General features: G+C 44.9%; 1 protein-coding gene across 11 annotated transcripts in view; it reads left to right on the top strand.

Moving 5' to 3' along the window:
• The window catches only part of ANKS1A (ankyrin repeat and sterile alpha motif domain containing 1A), a 163,668-nt gene that overhangs the window by 83,562 nt on the left and 61,738 nt on the right, over positions 1 to 18,368 (top strand). For all 11 annotated transcript variants that reach the window (XM_074977233.1, XM_074977224.1, XM_074977225.1 and 8 more), the window contains one exon: positions 825 to 1,402. In XM_074977233.1, the coding sequence (XP_074833334.1) occupies positions 825 to 1,402 (578 nt within the window). The remainder of the gene's footprint in view (positions 1 to 824; positions 1,403 to 18,368) is intronic.

Genomic DNA, 18,368 nt, shown 5'->3' with positions numbered 1-18,368 from the left:
AGCGAGGGATTAATGTATTTCATAATCCTGTACCATTAGAATACACATGGGTCATTTGAATAAGGTGAGTGCAGCTCTGCTTATGTGTGCCAGGTGCGAGTTGGGTTCAGTCAATTATTCATAATTTATCCAGGGCCGTGGTATTTCATATTAAGGATGTTAGTACATTAGTAGCAGAGGAAGAGTGTCAGATTTCTGGGACAGTCAGTACTGCAAGCAGCTTGCTGCATTAATAAATCAGTCTTGGGTTTCGTGCTTAGTTAATAGGAGTGAAATTCTTTTGGTGGAGGGAGATGTTAACAGTTCTAGCCCCTCACACATACATGCTGCCTTTAGTAAGGAGGAGGAGTTGAGCACCGAAGTCACCGACACAGAAGTCAGCTCTTTTTTGGGAAGGGGTTTTGGAACTTTGCAGGTTAATTTGCAGCCCAGTTGCTTTCCCACCCTTCAATCTGAGCCAAGAATAGGGAGGTGTTGCTCTAAATAAAACTGTGGCCTTTATAGAAATGTATCAGATGTTCCAGGAGTGTGTGTCTGCCCCTCTCTCTCTCTCTGAAAGATATGCTTAGTAAGTCTTCTGGCCTTATATAGCAAGGCCTGATTGTTAGTGTTAACAGAATAAAGCAACAAGGAAAGCTGCCAGATTGCATAAATCAGGGCTGTATTAGGAATTTCGTAAATGCTGCGACTTTGGGTACAAGTTGAGTGCTCAGACAATACTGAAACTGTTCTCTATCACTCCTTCTCTGGCCAGGGGAGGTGGAGTTCTGCTTCTCCTTCCGTGTTTTTTTTTAAACTCCCTTTCTGTTTCCGTCCCCCTGAAGACCACAGGAGGAGCAGTGGCAGCCGGAGTCAAGATTCTGCAGACAGCCAGGACATCCAGGTGCCGGAACAGTTTTCAGGTTTACTCCATGGCTCTTCGCCGGTGTGTGAGATAAACGAGGACCCTTTCAGGCTCGTTTCGTCTGTGACCAAAGGAGTCACGGAGGGCACAGGTCACTCACCTGCTATGCAGCTCGAGGATGCTGATATACCTGCCTCAGGATCAGTACGGACCAGCTCTCCTGACCAAAATCAGAAAGTGATCTACGCAACGGTCCTGCCCAAAAGCATCCAACAGGCGGAACCAGAAACTGCACTGACTCTTCAGGGGCTGCAGCACCCTGGTGGTGCAGAGGCGGAAGCAGACAGGGGTGTTGCTGGGAGCCGAGGTCCCCTGGGAGGCAAGCCCAAAGCAGAGCTCAAACTCAGCCGCAGCTTGTCCAAATCAGACTCTGACCTCCTGACTTGCTCACCTACTGAGGACGATGCCATGGGGAGTCGGAGCGAATCGCTCTCCAACTGCAGCATTGGGAAGAAAAGGCTGGAGAAATCACCATCTTTTGCTTCGGAGTGGGATGAGGTAAGACTGACCTTGACTTACTTACTCATTAATGCTGGGAATGAGCCGGTATTCTGTATGAGTTGCCTCCTGCTAAGTCTTTTGCTGGGAGAGAGGAGGTTGGGGGTCTTGAATCATTTTTCAGCTTCCTTTGTGTTAACCCCATTATTTGACTGTTTATTTGCAGTAAGCCTCTGTGATTAAATGCCAGGAGATAGGCGTAATCAGAGCAGGCTGAGAGGAATAGTACATTCATATCTTGGGCTGTATTTGTCTGGGTGTGTCTGTTCATTTTGGAATGGATTTTGTTTACAAAAAGAGAGTTGCTGTGTTAGTGTCCCCTGTGCTCATCCTTCCCTCTGGAGGGTCCCAGTGCAGGCAGGTTGTTTCCTTTCTAGGTCACCATTGCCTGCTGCATGCTCAGAAAGGGAGGCGGGCGAGAGGGTGTGGTGGGCCCATGGGTTGGGAGGCAGGGAGTAATTGGAATGCGGTGCATGTTTAGTAGATCTAGCTTATGTCTTAAGTGGCTAGTTCAGAGGCGTGTTAGAATTTACTTGACTGGATTGCAAAAGGGACGGCCCTACATTGGTTAAATATTTCATGCTTAAGAAGTTGGCCTTATTGAGCCACTCAACTGAGATTGTGTGCGCCTCAAATTCTGCACTGCAGCATTACCTAAATGTTCTTGGAAAGTGATTCCATGCTGGTAGAGCAACAAAGCTATGTAAAAGGGGCACCCTGGTTAGCCCTTCATTGTGCATGAAAAGAGAAACTCAGATTCATGAAGACTGCATGCTTGCCACGCCTGTAAACATATGGTTGAAAGAGAATCCCATACACCCAGTGGGACATGTTCATAGTGTTCTAGTGAAAACATGAGTGACTGTACCCCTCGTTCACACTGCATATGTATTGACTGGAGCTCAGCCTCTGCATAATCCAATTTAAGTATTACCTGGTATCCGTTATGTAGCTGATGAAACTTCTCCCAGGGAGAAGGGGTCTACTCTGAAAATACTGCTAAACAAAAGCCCTCCCCAGTAATGGTGTAGGTGTCTGTGGGCTGCTGCCTCTGTTGAAGCATGCTTGGTATCTTGCTTGCAAGATTTCTTCATATCCACTAAGTGTTCTTCCGCAGTTGCCTTGGTTACAGTGTCTTTGTGTTTGTTGATGAACTGAATCAATAATGTCAGGGCTATAACAGACTGACCGTTATGCAGAACGTTGATCTCTTGGGACTCAGATTTGTTGAGCCTGCAGATGGGTTGCTGGCTCAGTTGCTGTGTTAAGGATGGATGAAACAGACACACGCTTCAACCTACAAAAAAGTTCAGTGTGTCATACAGTGACTTGCTGGTAATGGTTCACTTTAGGAAAACAATTGGGTAGAGTGAGGCTAGCTGGAGTTAAAGTGAAGGATTCATTCCTTTTTAATCGAAAATCAAAATATTCAGTTTTAAAACTTAGTTTTCAAAAGTTTGAAATATTTGAAATCTTTTTAAGGGATGTTTTTTTCCCACATTGCATCAGCATTTAGAGGGCCCAGTGATGATCATTGACCCATTAGGCTAATTTTTCCCTGCAGCTGTTGCCCCCAGTTATAAGATTTGCTGATTGTCTTATTGTCTCTTGATTTTCTTTTTAACCTTTTGTGAGGCATTATTGCTTCCCGTAGTCCTGAGTTCATTTGTTTCCTGTGACAACCTTCAGAGACACGGCTGTGCTGGACATCTTCAGATAGAGATACTAGTCTGATGGCAGTTAAAGCTGTAGTGATGATACTTGAGAACCTATTTTAATTCTCTCAAAGGCTTGCTTTGGTCCCCTAGATGGGTTTGATGTAGCTGTTGTTGAATTAGGATGTAACTTACAGCCGCTGAAGGAGTGTCTGGTTAATGTAAAACCTTACTGAGCCTGGATCTCTTCTGTGTTTGCAGTGAGAATATTGGCGGTGGAATAGTCTCCTATTGGTGCTTGGCAGATTTATACATCTTATTCCATTAATGTTAATATTTATGCAGATAGCTACAGGGGAAGAGTCCCTGTCTGTTGATCTGTGCAATACAAACATTAAAATCTGTCTCGGTGACTTTACTGCAAGTGCCCGTGCCTTTTTGTGCAGTTGGGTTTTACAGGAGTGACCTTGGTGAATACATGAGGGAGAAGGGACAGCGAAGCTGGGGACATAGATAAGTCCATGTTGCTTTTGGGCTATTGGTGGTGGTGCCAAACAATATTCCCTCCAATTTTTTCCATCCATGTGCAGAATAAATTTTACGTGCACTGAGGCATGTGTGAATGGGCACCATTATTAGAAACAAATGCAGCTGGCTATGGGCAGTGTGGGCACTCTGCTAATCATGTGCATGGCATTTGCATTTCTCCTGGGCAGTGGCCCAAGTGCTCAGCTTAGAGGGAAAGCTGGTGCCAAATAAGCCCATAGATTTGGGGGGGTGGGGTGGGAATAGAAGGTACATTTTGCCTTAAAAGGTTTGTTCACTGGCCAGACTCATCACTGTCTGTGAGTTCCTTCCAAACATAGCTGAATCCCTTGGTTTGGAAGCGAACGGTGGTGCCCATCTCAACAAGAGGGTGTGATGGGCAGGCAATGGTTCACTTAGGAAAGATATCTCCTGTTGCTGACTTGTAGTGGAGAGCAGCAATCCCACTCCATAGCCTATGTCCAAATACAGAAATATTACCTTGCGCTCAGTGCTGCACAGAAATGTCTAGTATCTGTTTCCTTTCTGTGGGATACAAACTCCTGACAAGCGAGGTGTGGGCATTATCAAAGCAAACAGCAGTGCAGCATCTAATGGGAGGCAGGAGTTAGTTCTGTTTGATCCCTCACTTGAAAGGAAGGAGAGTTGGGCAAGAGAGGAACTGCGTCAAGTGGAGCCTTTTGTTCCCATTAATATTTGAATTCTCCCAAACTTGTATGACGGCTCAAGTGATAAATTTGTTTTTCATAATTGGTTCATGAATATTTAGCAGCTGTGAGATGAGCACACAGCAGTCACAGCATGCTCTGAATTTTAAATGCGAGAATAAACTATGTTCGTATGTCTGAAAGGGAGGGGACCGTTTGGTGCCAGGCAGAGAGATGCGGCCAGCTCAGCTTCAGGAGCATGTTAGCTGGTGCCTCTTTTTTTCCCTTCCTACCTGAAGAGTTTCAGTTCTTACTCTGCATCTGTCTGAATTCATTTGGTTTGAAGGACCCTCCTCTCCACCCCTGACTTCCCCCAGGCAAGCAGATTGCAAAATAATGTGTTATTGTTTTGTGTTAGTGCCTTTCATCTAAAAAGCTAAGGCTGTTTACATGCTGCATGTAAACCAGTTCATTTTGCTTTGCAAATACAGCCACTCAGTTGAGAGAGGTATCTAGTATTTAGTAATACCCTGGAACAATACACAACAGCTTAAGATAGTCAAAGCGTATCCAGTTCAGAACTGCAGGGTGTATTTAGAGAGAAGGTAACTGCAAACCAGAATTGCACAGACAGTAGAGCAAGTTGTTTTTTGAGTCCTGTGTAAAGGTATCAGTTACTGCTGATTTCCTAGATGTTTATGTACAAACAGGAACTGCCAAGCCTTCCTGGGTAGACAGTGCAGGACTAGGAATCGTGAAGATGTGGTTCTGCCTCTGCTCTTCAGTGACATTTGGCAAGTACTGCTTTCCTCCTGACCTTATAGTCCCGGTATGTCAAATGGGGAACGTATGGTACTCTCTTGTAGAAAGCTTGGAGATGTAGAAAAGAAAAGGGCTTGAGTTACTGTCCCTTTTGTGTAGTAGCTAATGACACCCCTGTGGATCAATGTGGGTTCTACCCATAAGTACTCATGGTGATTCATTTGTCAAAGAAATAGCCTCCTTATTTAGACAGAAAATATCTTTTTGTGAGAGCCTTTGCAGCAAGGGGCTGTAACAGTTTTCTTGGTCACAGTGCATGGGTATGAACTGTGGTGACTAGACTGCATTGAGGATTCTGACCTAGTAATCATCTTAAGGCGTTTGAATCAGGTTTTGTCGTCTTTTTTTGTCCAGAAGGACCGGCAAGAACAGTTCCATTTGTGGAGGTCTAATAAAACAGACAGTGCCAGGGTCACAGCCTGCTTGAAGGCAGCCAGGCCCTTGAAGGCAGATAGGAACTGTTACTGAGACATGATGGCTTTTAAGGTAAATGGCCTCCTTGACTTGAGCCAAATGCATATGCCTGTTTTCTGCCCCCATGATGGAGTTCCATCTCCAGCCTCCTTGGGAGGCAGAAATGTGGGACAGAAATGAGGAAGATGGTGTGTTCACTTTCTGGAGCCTGGCATAAAGTTGCAGTGATGCAAATCTCTAGACTCCATTGATCTGTTAGAATATTCATAGAATTGGTAGGCTTGTAACATGTAAGGAGAAGAGGGGTGAAAATATTTCTATTCCATGCTTCCCAGGGTGACTGCCCTGCTCAAGTCCTGAACAAACAGCACTGCGATAAGTTGATGTGTGTTTTACAGTGATGTCTAAAACATGGCAATGTAGTTGCTGCTTTTCACATGGGGTTGGTTTTTGGTTTGTCCATAAATACCCACATACGTTACGAAGCTTTTTGAACTGGTCTCATCCTAGTTCTGTAGATTGAGGGAAGTGGATGCAGAGGCTGTGGTTTTTTACCTAATGTCTCATGGTGAACCCATGGTATAGTTGATAGTAGGATGTGGATTTCTGGAGTTCGAATCCAGTGTCTCCCTTTCTAAGTCTCGTGTGTTGGCACCTATCCAGAAAATATTTTATTACTCCTTGTTCAGGCTATACAGCATTTTGTTCACTGCCATCTCACTCATTTGAAAGATCTACTTGCTTATATGGAGCCCCTGATTCTAAGTCGAACTTGCAACACGGTAGTTAACTAAAGCAAGGGATAGTATCCCCGTTGGTTCCAGTACTTAAAATGAGAGTAGGAAAAATCATGAGGAAATTTTCATCTCCAACTCCCCACTTGCACTTGATGCTTCCACCAGTGTTACAGGAGCTGCAGCAGTTGTAGCTTGGGATGATTTCATCACATTTTTCTGTTTTGGGAGCAGCAAATAGCCAGCTGAGCTGACATCGTTCAGCATGGAACAGCCTGGGTTCCTATCCATTGACTAAGACGCACGTTCTCAAGCATAGGCCTAAAATGAAAGAAACGTTCCTCTGCAATCTTACGGCTCAGTGATTACCTATTTGATGTGGCATAGTTCATGGCAATGCTTTTTTGTGCCGGTACTTGCCAGTACCGAGTACCAGCACCTCGGCAGCCCCACCTATGGGATTGGCTGTCAGGGAGGATGCAGGGAGCCAGCTGACTATTGGCACCTCTTTTTTAAAAGAAAAAAGGCACTGGAGGTTAGACTTGCCCAGAAAGGCAGAAAATTGGCCGCAAGGCAGCCCTCAGCTACAATTTTGTGTTGTGCTCGGTGTCATTTTTAAATGGTTTGTGGGTCAGTATCACTTAACTAAATTTACAGCATGTTTAGCTCCTGTTACATCTATAACATTTAAGGCCTCAGTTCTGAATGGCATCGGGCCATCCAGGTGCTCACATAAGAATGACCTTATGGGGTTAGACCAGTTGTCCTTCTAGATCAGTGGCTTTCAGACTTGGGGTTGTGACCTAGTACTAGGTCACAGAATGGAAGGCACTAGATCACTTTGCTCAGCCCCCAGAGACCCTGGTAGCTGGCCAATGATAGGTCATGTCTTGCACTTAGAAAACCCCAGCTGGTCTCTAGGCCTACATGTACTGACACCTTGCCGTGCCCTGGAAGCAGTCACCAGCAGGTACAGCTCTCAGGTGGGCGGCCCATGTGCCTCTGTGCATTGTCCCTGACCTGAGAACCACCCCTGCTCTCCCACTGGCTGGGTACCAGTCAGTGAGGGCTGGAATGGTGATCCCTCCAGACAAGAACTACACAGAGCCACTTGTGCACTTCTGCCCATGAGCCAGACCTGCTGCTGGCTGATGCTGGTGTACAGCATGGAGGGAAGCCTGCCGTTGTGCCAATAACCAGGAGCTGCCAAAGGTTAGACCATGCCTCAATACCCTGCTCCAGCCCAGAGCACCTTCCACATGCTGCACGCGTCCTTTCCAGCCCACAACCCTCTGTCCGAGCGCTGGGCCTCTCCAACACCCAAACCCTTCACCCTAGCTCTAGTGGGTCATGGGCATCACTATTTTTTTTTTAATGGGGTTACCAGGGGGAAAAAAAAGCTTGAAAACCACTGAGCTAGACCAGGATTTTGTCTTCCAACACTGGGTGATGCCAGATGCTTGATAGAGGGACCAGAACAGGACAGTTAGCTAGTGACCATTCCCTGTTGTCCAGTCCTGCCTTCTGGCAGTTAGAGGCTTGGGGACACCAAGATAGTGTGATTGCAGCCCTGATCATCTTGGCTAATGGGGGGACCTGTTTTCCCTTATTTTAGCTTGTTCATTTTTGATTCGAATGCTGTGAAGGTTGGAAGCACACCTCCTGGTAGTGAATTGTACAGGTTGACACTGTGTGAAGAAGCATTCCTCTGTTTGGTTTCAGTGTTTTGTCTGTTGTAGCAAGTTGTAGATGTTAATTCCTTGAGGAGACCCCAGGGGCAAGCCTTACCTGAAGGGTAAAGGACACCTCCTGATGGCAATCTTCCATGTCTCCCCCCTGTTTGAGTTGCAAGATCATGGAGAACCTGATTTATCATAAGTCAAGTCTTGTCTGACACTACAGCAGTAGTTAATTGCTCAGAATTACTGATGCCTTTACAGCTGCCTTTTTTGATGAAGGGACCTTTTTTCTTGGCAAGGTTAGCATTGGTCAGATATATATGGTAGCCAGTATCGGAGAGGTAGCCGTGCTAGTCTGCATCTTGGAGAACGACAAGAAGTCCTGTGGTGCCTTATAAACTAACAGATATTTTGGAGCATAAGCTTGCTCATGCATCTGATGGAGTGGGTCTTTGCCCATGCAACCTTATGCGGCGAAAACTGTTAGTTCAGAAGGTGCCACAGGACTTCTTGTCTATATGGTAGCCAATGCTCCAGGTTTTCCTGAAGAGTGAGTGAATCGTGACCCTTGTACACCTTCTTCACCCATCACTAAGGACAGTCTCAACTTTTTACGCTTTTTGGTGTCCAGGTGAGGCACTGCAATGTTTGTTGTGAACAAGTTGGTTTTCTGGGGCTGTTACCAGTCAATGAGGAAAAAGGTGGTCTGTATCCTACATGCAGTAGCAAGGGACCAGCCAGGCCTCTGAGAATCAGTGTCAGATCCTGTTCCTGATAGTCCTTAATCCTCCATTTTCACAGCTGTCTGGCATCAAATCAGCGGCTCCCATGATCAATTTCTGATGAAGTTCTGTGCTCCATGCTGAGTCCTCAGACCAGCTCTGAAAAGTGATGTGGCTGCTTTGTGGTCCACTTTTAGCCCTTTCAACAACAGCGTTTCTTCTGTAGGAGTATTAATGAGAAAAGTCAATAAAACATGCATGTTTTAGATTTGTTAGAGAAAGGAAAAGCACCGTCACGCACTAATTTGTCAGTCAGAAACCTCTTGGAAGCATGTGTTGCCCAGAGTGTGAATTATTTGGCTGATAAGTTAATACTCCACTCTAATTATGGACTGAATAACATTGCCCTGCCCCTTCTCCATGTAAATAATTGGAATGGAGTTTAATATTCTACTGTCAGGTGAGATTGCTTCACTTCCAAGAATTGTACATATGCTGCTGAGTTGGCTCATTTTTTTTTGATGGTTCATTAGTATCGACATTGAGAGGAAACTGTTTCACATCTGTCACGTCCTTTCACCCATGTCGTATCAGCTCTGTTAGGACGCAGTACAGCTATGTGAGCCGATGCCCAGGTGCCAGCTAAAGGGTCTGGTGGGGCAAAGGGGTGATGCCACACCAGCAGCTACGCTAAGCAGCCAGGGCAGGCTGGGTTCTTTGGTCTGTGTTTAGTTTGGGTACAGCAGCAAGAGGAAAATTACACTGAGAGAGGCTTTAACGGTTACTTTTTATTTATACAAAGATAGAAACAATTTAACTAAGACAAATGATTAAAGTACAAGTTAGTACTTGTGGTTTTTAAAGGGGAAACAACACAATTTAACTTCAGAAAAGTTTTAGACAAACTAGCTAGCTTAAACTAATACAAGTAATGTGTACACAAGAAAGGCAAGTTGCAGGTATGATTTTCACCCCTGCCTCTTAGACCTGGTGGAACCAGAGTCTTTCCCTCAATTCCTATAGGAAAGAAGTGTAATACAGGTGTAATTCTTACGCCTGCCTCCTAGATCCAGTGCGACCCAGAATCTTTCTCTCAATCCCTCGGGAAGAAGTAGATACGAACCAGGGATCCCCAGTCTGGGGAGTCAATTCCAGACCTGGCCAGCAGGTGTAGGTGATTGAAACTCAAAGGCGGGGTGGTCTGCCAAGCCCCTTTATACCCCTTTCGTCATGTAGGCCTCTTCCTGGTCTCAAGTGGCCAATCGGGAGGAATATGTTTTGAACCCCAGGTTTCCCAGGGAAGATGGAAGGCTCAATTTGCCCCTGTGAATTGTGGACAATTGGGCACCTTTGGAGGTGATGGGCGGGGTTCCCCGTTCTTTCGGGGGAAGTGATCAAGGCGTGTCGATTTCTGAGATCAGCCAGAAGGGCAGCCGTTAGCTAGCCCATTTACTGTCTGGTTTTTGTGTATAGTAGAGAGGCTGGGCAAGACAGCACACCTGCGTTCCCAGGACACGAAAGGCTACCTGTCTCCCCTGCTTATTTCTCTCTCTGTCTCCCCCAGTGGGAGGGAGAGGAAGAAAAGGCCAAGTGGGGGGGTTCATGTCTGGCTACAAGCTAGTACTAAGCAAGTCGGTAATTTTCAGCATATGAGTTCCCTTAACTAGTTGAATGAGGACCTTAGTGAATGGACTATACCTACTTTTTATGTAGCCCTTTTTATCGGTACACTTCAAAGTGCTTCGCGATTTTCATTGTCTGTATCCTTGCAACACTCCTTTCAGATAAGGATGTGCTTTTATTCCCATTTTTCAGATGGGAAACTGAGATACAGAGGGATTGACTTGCTCATGGTCATCAGGAGTCTGTGGAAGAGAAGAAAATTGTACATCCATCTCCAAGTCCTGGGCTAGAGCCCTAGTCATTGGGTCAGACTTGACCTCTAAGTCCATAAACTTCAGGATTTTGGGGGTTTTAGGATTTCTTTGTTTTGCCACAGCTAGTCCAAATCATGTAACTGTACTGTAGTACTCTATTTTTTAAATTTATTTTTGAAAATTGAGCATTTCTTTTTGATAAAGGATTAAAACGATTGGAATTAAATATAAAACTTTTATTTCTGTGTGTGGTGTGTAAGACACCATTTCATAGAAAGATCACCAAAAGTGCAGAAGGAGGGAGGAAGAGAATTTTGTTCTCAGTGAAATTACATCTTGTGAGTTTAACATGGTACCTAGTCTGGTAAGCCAATATGATTTATCTGCTGGGTGGCAGCTGTTTTTTGTTGTCTTGTGTGTAGATCACGATTAAAATACTCAAATTCAAGTTGTAGTCTGATTGTGAGAAAACAGTATACCATACTCTTTTTTTTGATGCTGGTAGGCTGAGGCTTGATCTGAGATTAATTTTCATATTTTGTTTCTGCAGTTCTTTCCAACTTTCTAACAAGGAAATGCCAAGGCCCAGTTTGTGTACGTTTCCTGATGTATCTTCTTCCCCTGTCCCCTTTCTGTAGTCTTCTGTTGTACCTGGTCTCACCTCTTTGGTGTCCTGGCCTTAGTAAATTTCACCTTTTCTTGGTGAACAAGAAAATCTCTTGTCACTTCCCAGCAGCTTTTATTTGGTAAAGTTTCTGGTTTTGGGGTAGCGGGTGATAGGTTTTCATGTTTAATTTGCTTTCTGAATTGCAGAATCAAGTAGGATATGTTGGATTGCAAACTAGAAGATTCCTGGCACGTTGTCTGGCGTCTGTCATTTTGTTTTGTGCTGTCTTTAATTTGAGGATTAATTCCAATGTTCCTTTTTTAGCTGTTTAAAATTCTGAAATACTTTGTAGATCTGTGTGAATGTGAGCAATGTTTTTATCCGATTTCTACTACTTGCTAAACAATCCTGTCTGCATCAAGCTTTGCATGTCCTTGATGGTCTCTTAAAATAAACTTAATAAAGCAATCTGGAGGGAATTGCTGGAGTCTAATAAGACACAACATAAACCTGGTCTTTCCATTTTCCCTGATGCGTAGAGCTCAAAAATGTTTACCCTACTGTAAAATGCAAATGCCTCCAATGATAAGGAGGCTCCTATTAGAAGAAAGTCTGTCCTTCTTAGAAGGTGTATCTGTGTTTTTTTCAAACGGAAAATATTTATTTAATAGCATGTCTGCTAAAATCATATATCATAAAAGTATCAGAGGTAGCTGTGTTAGTCTCGATGTGCAAAAACAATGAGAAGTCCTGTGGCACCTTACTGACTTAACATATTTTTGGAGCGTAAGCTTTTGGGGGGCAAAGACCTGCTTCGTCGGATGCATACCATAATAAATGGTTTAAATCAATTCTAAAACTCGGCCTAACACCTGATTTTTTAAAAAAAAAATAGATAAAGACATGAGTTGGTCATGCACTCTTGAGGCCTGCAAATGAGGGAAGTGCAAGTTTCAGGTTCATGGGGCATCTTAGCATCCTGTCCTCCACCTAGAACTCTAGACCAGTTCAGACATTCCTAGGCTGGTTTCTGCTGTCCATGCATAGAGAGAGACTACAGTAGAATTGATGAAGACCATACAGAATTCAAAACCAACATCTAGGGCTTTTCTATGCTCAGGAGCCAATTTGAGGAGGAGATAGGCTGTGGAGCATAGGTGTACAAGCATGCTGAAAGGAATGGCTGCAGCCTTCTATCAAGTGCAGAAGCCTCACTTTTTAAGTAAATTTCTGTTTTGATCTGAGACACACATTTTTCATGTAATGCAAATTGTACACGATCTTACAGCAAGATTTGTACATGGGAGTGAGCAAATAGTGTTCTATTTGAATTCCATCAGTGTACCAGCACAGCAGTGTTGCTAATTAAATATCAGCTACTGCATGTGGAGGAGCTCTTACTCCCTTGTGTGGTGTTTTATGTGTAGGCTCAAAATACAGATCTAAATGCACAATGACTTCTGTTCTTTCTTCCTCAGATCTGTAGGTCACCAGTCACAGGTGCTAGGCTGGATATATGGCTAATGTCTGTTCTGAGTATGCTGGAATAATGTAGCCATTTCAGTTCCTTGGATACCTGCTTGAGTTGTGGTATGAGTTTTTCTTGAACTGCTACATAGCATGTTAACCCAGCCTTCTGGAATTGAAGTTTGTGAAACAGTTTATGTATGTTGTGGAAGGAATATTTTTAAAAATATTTGACCAGTTTGGTCATTTTTGATCCCTTTGCACTTTCTCCAAAGCGGTGATGTTCAGTGCCAACGTGCCTGCCAAATTCTCTAATTGCATTCTGCCTACCTTAATTTTCTCTTTCAGCTCCAATTAGCTAATAGTTCACTTCCTGTCTTCAACTGTTACGTAATCTTGCTGTTAAATAGCAGCCAGATTGTACCCCAGAGGTGGTTGCATTTCAGTAGCTTGTCAAGTAATCCCTTTATAGTACAACATTATAGTCGGGTCTGAAGACTCCAAAGACCCCATTATGTTAGTTACTATACAAATGCATATGAGGTCTTCTCGGAGAAGCTTTCATTTCGTAGTATGCATCTTAAACTGATGCATTTGGCTGAAAAGTGTTAGGAAAACACAGGAGCGCTGATTTGAAAGTGCTTTGGGACTGTTTTGGTGTATACAATACAGAGTTTCCTCGCCCGCAGTCATTTTAAATGGAAGCTGACAAGCTGTTTTCAATTTAACAGCTGCCTGCTGCTATTCTTTGTGTGTACTATTGAGTTTTACTATTTTTTGTTAGATCAGTGTCCATCTGCATAAATGTAGAGAGTATAGTAGCTTTTTGAACAGAAGTGTCATCTGAGATTGTGAATCCACCACAGTGACTTAGAAATTGAAAGCATTATTATAACTTCTCTTTTTTTAAAAAATGATTAGGGGTCTATGGCTTGTGATTCTCACTGAAACCTAAACTGCTGGGTAATATAAACCAATAGTCCTTTGACCCTGATCAAATGAGTTACTCTGAGACCATATAAAACCAGAGAGAGAGACTGCTCACCTCTCTGTAATGAACAGTTGGAGAATGCGCTGAAATGAGTAATTGACAGATCTACGGAGTCCATGCTTCACCATGTTTGGAATATGAGTATTGCTAAAGAACGCTATTATGTGCTATCTATTAAGTTTATGTGCTTAATTTGCTCTTGGGAAAACTGACTTATTTGCATACATTCTTTGAATTAATAAGAGGAGCATTAAATTTTCAGGCCTTCAATTTTTATCTGGTCAAGTCCATCATAATGGTGTCTAGAATAAACAGATAACTGTGATTTATGGAGTTGCAATTCCATGGCATGGTTCTGCTGCTGACAGAAGTCAAGCATCATAAACAGAGATAAAAGCCCCAAGTGGTTTATGGAATTATTGTCCCTGCTCTGATCTCTAAATTTTGGATTATATAGAGAAGGTGGTCACTTAAAAGTAACAGGACACAGATCTCTTTATCCCCCCATAGGTTTGTTTTAAGGACTATACAGCCCAGAGATTACATATATAGTGTTTATTCCTTCTAGCACAGATAGAAAATTAGCTGTCAATACTAATCTGTCAGGTTTCTATGATACAATTGACCTTGTGGGGCTGTGTCAGCATCTGTTGACAGCAACGAAGGGTCCTGTGGCACCTTATAGACTAACAGAGAAGTTTTGAGCATGAGCTTTCGTGAGCACAGACTCACAGATGCATGTGAGTCTGTGCTCACGAAAGCTCATGCTCAAAACTTCTCTGTTAGTCTATAAGGTGCCACAGGACCCTTCGTTGCTGTTCTAGATCCAGACTAACACAGCTACCCCTCTGATACTTGACGTCTGTTGACCGTCACTCTTGAGTGGTTTCATTCCTTTCTGTCTGAGATCTCAAAGGACATTCCTGAACAATTGCTCATCTTCTCAAGTGTGGTTGAGCTAGATTTTCTCTTGCCATCCTTAGTGTTCCGGGAAGAAATCAGAATTAGGGCTCTCTTTTGCAATGTATGCCCAGCTGTTTATTGTGATTTTTCTTTTTTCTGATGGGAGCAGCTTAGTCCTTCTGTGCCCTGTTTAACGAAGTAAAATGGCATGGCACTGAATGAGACGAGACAAAACTCTTAAGCTTGTTGGGTGGGGAAACTGTCAGAAGAAAAATCAAAATATATATGGAGCATATGAGCACAAAGGTGTTCTTGGATTGTCAGCTGCTTCTGTATACCCCGTGGATGACGTTGATCAAGTGTGCTTCTGGTTGGCTCTTGGAAACCCTTTTCTTTGGAGTTGAACTTGATTATGGTTATCCGTGTTCTTGTTGCTTTGAGGCTAGACTACTGCAGTGGGGCTGCAAAGCACTTGGAACCTGCAGGTAGTGCTGGTTACAGCCATGAATGGTTACTGTGACTTGGTATATTAAACTGCATGTATTTAAAATAATATTGTAATGCACTAGCTGTTTGGGAGATGTGCAACTAGTCAATGTGAATAAGGAAACCAGATTTCCCAGCTTCAGCTGTCGGAAGGGTTCTCTATTAGGGCATCACTTAAGGGTGAGTTTTGTGAACATATTGAAATCAGGAAACTCGTAAACATCAGCAACATGGCTAGTTTGCCTCTTTGACATATGTTTGATTTGATGTATGTGATAAGCTGTAACATTCATTTTGTGTGTGTGTGTGTGTATATACGTACAGTCTGTACAGCAATCTGTAGTTAAGTAATACAAAGGCTTTAATTGTCTTTTTTTGGTAATGAACCATACACCACTGTACTTAACTGTCAAAGGTATGATCTCATTTCTTGATTTGCGTACATGCCAGTTTGGTTTTGTCACTTTTGTAATGAATTTGCTGTTCTGTAGTGGCGGGGTGTGTGTGTGTGTGTGTGTGTGTGTCCCTGTGTGGATGTCAGATGTAGATCTGTGCCCTTGTACAGGGAATGTGTCTACTGCTCTCATAGCTCCCTTTTCTTGCTCACCAGTAAAATAACTGTGGGGGAGAGTGCTTGCTTTTTTCTTTCTTTGCAAATATGGACTCTTCTAGCTGGTCGAGCCCTTCTCCCTTCCCTCCCTCCAGCCACTCCCCTGTTTGGCCCTCTGCCCACCTCCTGAACATCCCTCCCTCCTGACCCCCTTCACCTCTCCCACTCAAACTGATCCTCTACAGGGCCCCAATACCACTCCAGTTCTGCCCAAACACCTCCCCCCCCACAAGGCTCCAACATCCCGCCCACCTGAATGCAGCCCCCTCTTCCCACCCTGCCTGAACATTGCTTCCACTCAGCCTGAAGTTCCTCCCCACCTCCTGCTTGGCCGAAGGACCCCCACCCCAGCTCCTCCTGAAGATTCTCCCCACCCTCCCTGCTCGGCCCAGGAGGGGCAAGATTACATGAGACGGGCAGTAGCAGCAGCAATAGCCACAGGGGATTGCCACCACGTGGAGCTCTGCCTTGACCTCCCAACCTGCTGAGCCCCGCTTCCTCGCAGGCTAGGAGGTCTTCAGCTGCCCAGCTGGGCTCAGTGGGCCTGGAGGACGCAACAGAATGTCTGGTTGTGAATGCAGAGGGGCGAGGGAAGCTGCGAAGAGGTGATTACCTGTGACTGTTGCCATTGCCTGCCTGGGAAAGCCCAGGCCACGCTGGCTGGGGAGGGGAGCCAGGGGTCAGGGTGGCCCATTAGAGAGGGTATTCGCACCCCTCTTACCCCCTGCGTACAGAGCTTGTCTATATTTCTAAAGCCTGTGTAATGGAGCGGGACTCACCACTGTGGTGCCTCCTGCTGGTCACTCACAGAATCAACTCATTTCAGCCTTCAGGGCGCTTGCTTCAGACTGCTGTCTCACCTGCTGTTACCTGTCTGTTCTCTACTTAGTCTCAGGACCTACATCGTTCCTAGACTTCAGAGCCCTGCCGCATGCCCCATACTCTGGTGTCCTCCCCTTTCAGGGAACCACGAGCCCCTTTTTCCCACCTTGCCTCAGTGACCCACTGCCAGTCATAATATAACCCCTTAAATCAGGGGCAAACTGCAGCCTGAAATGGCCACTCACCATTGGCAAGGGTGTGGACCTGTTTGCCTTCCTCTGTCCTGGCTTCCTTCCTGGGGCCCTACTACCTCCAGACCTCAGTCACTGGGTCCCAGCATGGGCTTACTCAGCTCAGAGCTCCCCTGGCTCACCGTGCATTACCAGCACTGGTCTGTCCATGGTACCCCTCCATGGCTGGAGCAAGAGTCTGCTCACCCAGGCCCAGCCCTCTCTTATACAACCCTCTTGGGCTCTGGTAAGCTGCTGCAAGCCTTGTCCCTGTTTGGCTCCTGGGACAGCCGTCTCCCAGGGCTGTTTATCACCCTTTCAATACCAGTGCAACCACAAAATAATGTCTTAATAAATGCTGCCAGAAAATCCATGCAATTGGCAACAATAAATTTAATGACCATGCGTATTCTATAGATGCCCCATTGCTCTCTGAAATATAAACCTCAGAATGCAATTAGTAAGGATCGGGAGTTGAGTGCTTGTTTGCAGTAGACACTTTATTTTAAAAATAAGCCACACGGTCAATTACAAGAGTTAATAATGAAATGAAAACCCTTGTGTCTCTCATTTTGCACCTATGTTCATTTAAAATGATGCCCTCTTAAACCAAACTTTGCGAACTTTAAAAAATAAAATTTGCGAAGCCTGGGATTTTGTCTGTTTCAGCTAGCAACGAACTTGTGAATGTAAGTTTATGAACCCCTGATAAGGATTTATAGTGGAAGTTGAAATAGATCCTTATTTCTGCTAGCCCTGGAGACTGTAAATACAATTCACTAATACTGTACACATGGCTAGGTCAGAATAGGCCATTTACAGTAAACTCCTACAATGCATGACTTGGAGCTGCGCTTAACTTGTGTTTAACGTGAGTTAAGCACAATTGGAAGCGGTTCTGCGGCTGTCTGGCTGCCTATCTCCCTTAGCTGGGGGAAGTGGGGTGCATAGACAACTGCACTGCTGTGGCTGTCTGACCCCCACCCCAGCTTCCCTCACATGGGGGAAGCCAGATGGGCAGTCCCAGCAGTGTAGCTTCTCTCCAGCTTCCCCCAGCCAGGAGAAGTAACACCACTGCGGCTGTCTGCCTGATATGGGTTCTCCCAGCTGTGGGGAGCCATGGAGAAAGACAGCTGTGCCACTGTGGCTTCTCCCCTAGCTGAGAGAAACTGGGGAGAAGCTGAGTCTGACTCCTCACCCTCTGGGGCAAGGAAACGGACCAGTGATGTGCTGATCAATTTCCAAGCTCCCCACAGCGGAGGGGAGCCAGGATCCAGGCTGCCCCCTGGTCTTGGCTCCCCTCCACTCCCTGGAGCCAGGAAACTGACCAGGGCTGGTGCCCTCCTCAGTTTCCTGCCTCCCCAACATTGCATGGGAAATTTGATTTAGGCTGAGGTTGTGAGAACACAACCTCTGTGTAAGTAGAGGGTCTACTGTATTTCTGCATGTTTGCAACGAAACATAATAGTCCTAAATAATCAAGATGAAGTCAATATGCTGTCATTTTTCAACCCCCTGTGCAATCGGCTAATGTTCGTGGGCTGCTAAGCCAGTGGCTTCGTCCTAACATCATTGTTCACCCATCGAGCTTCTGAGGGGATACTGTGAATATTGGCCTGCTGTGAGCAGACGGAAACCTAGAACAGGGAGAAGCAATGCTCCCTGTAAGTTGCATGCTTGGGCAGCCACCCAGGAGATAGTTGGGTGCTCCTCAGCTGATTAGTAGAGTATGCACAGTTGGCAGCATGCGTTTC

This window comes from Carettochelys insculpta, chromosome 26, assembly GCF_033958435.1.
Source record: "Carettochelys insculpta isolate YL-2023 chromosome 26, ASM3395843v1, whole genome shotgun sequence".
NCBI classification, from domain to species: domain Eukaryota; kingdom Metazoa; phylum Chordata; order Testudines; family Carettochelyidae; genus Carettochelys; species Carettochelys insculpta.
Note: the sequence above shows the minus strand (reverse complement) of the source record. Positions and strands in the feature narration are given on the sequence as shown.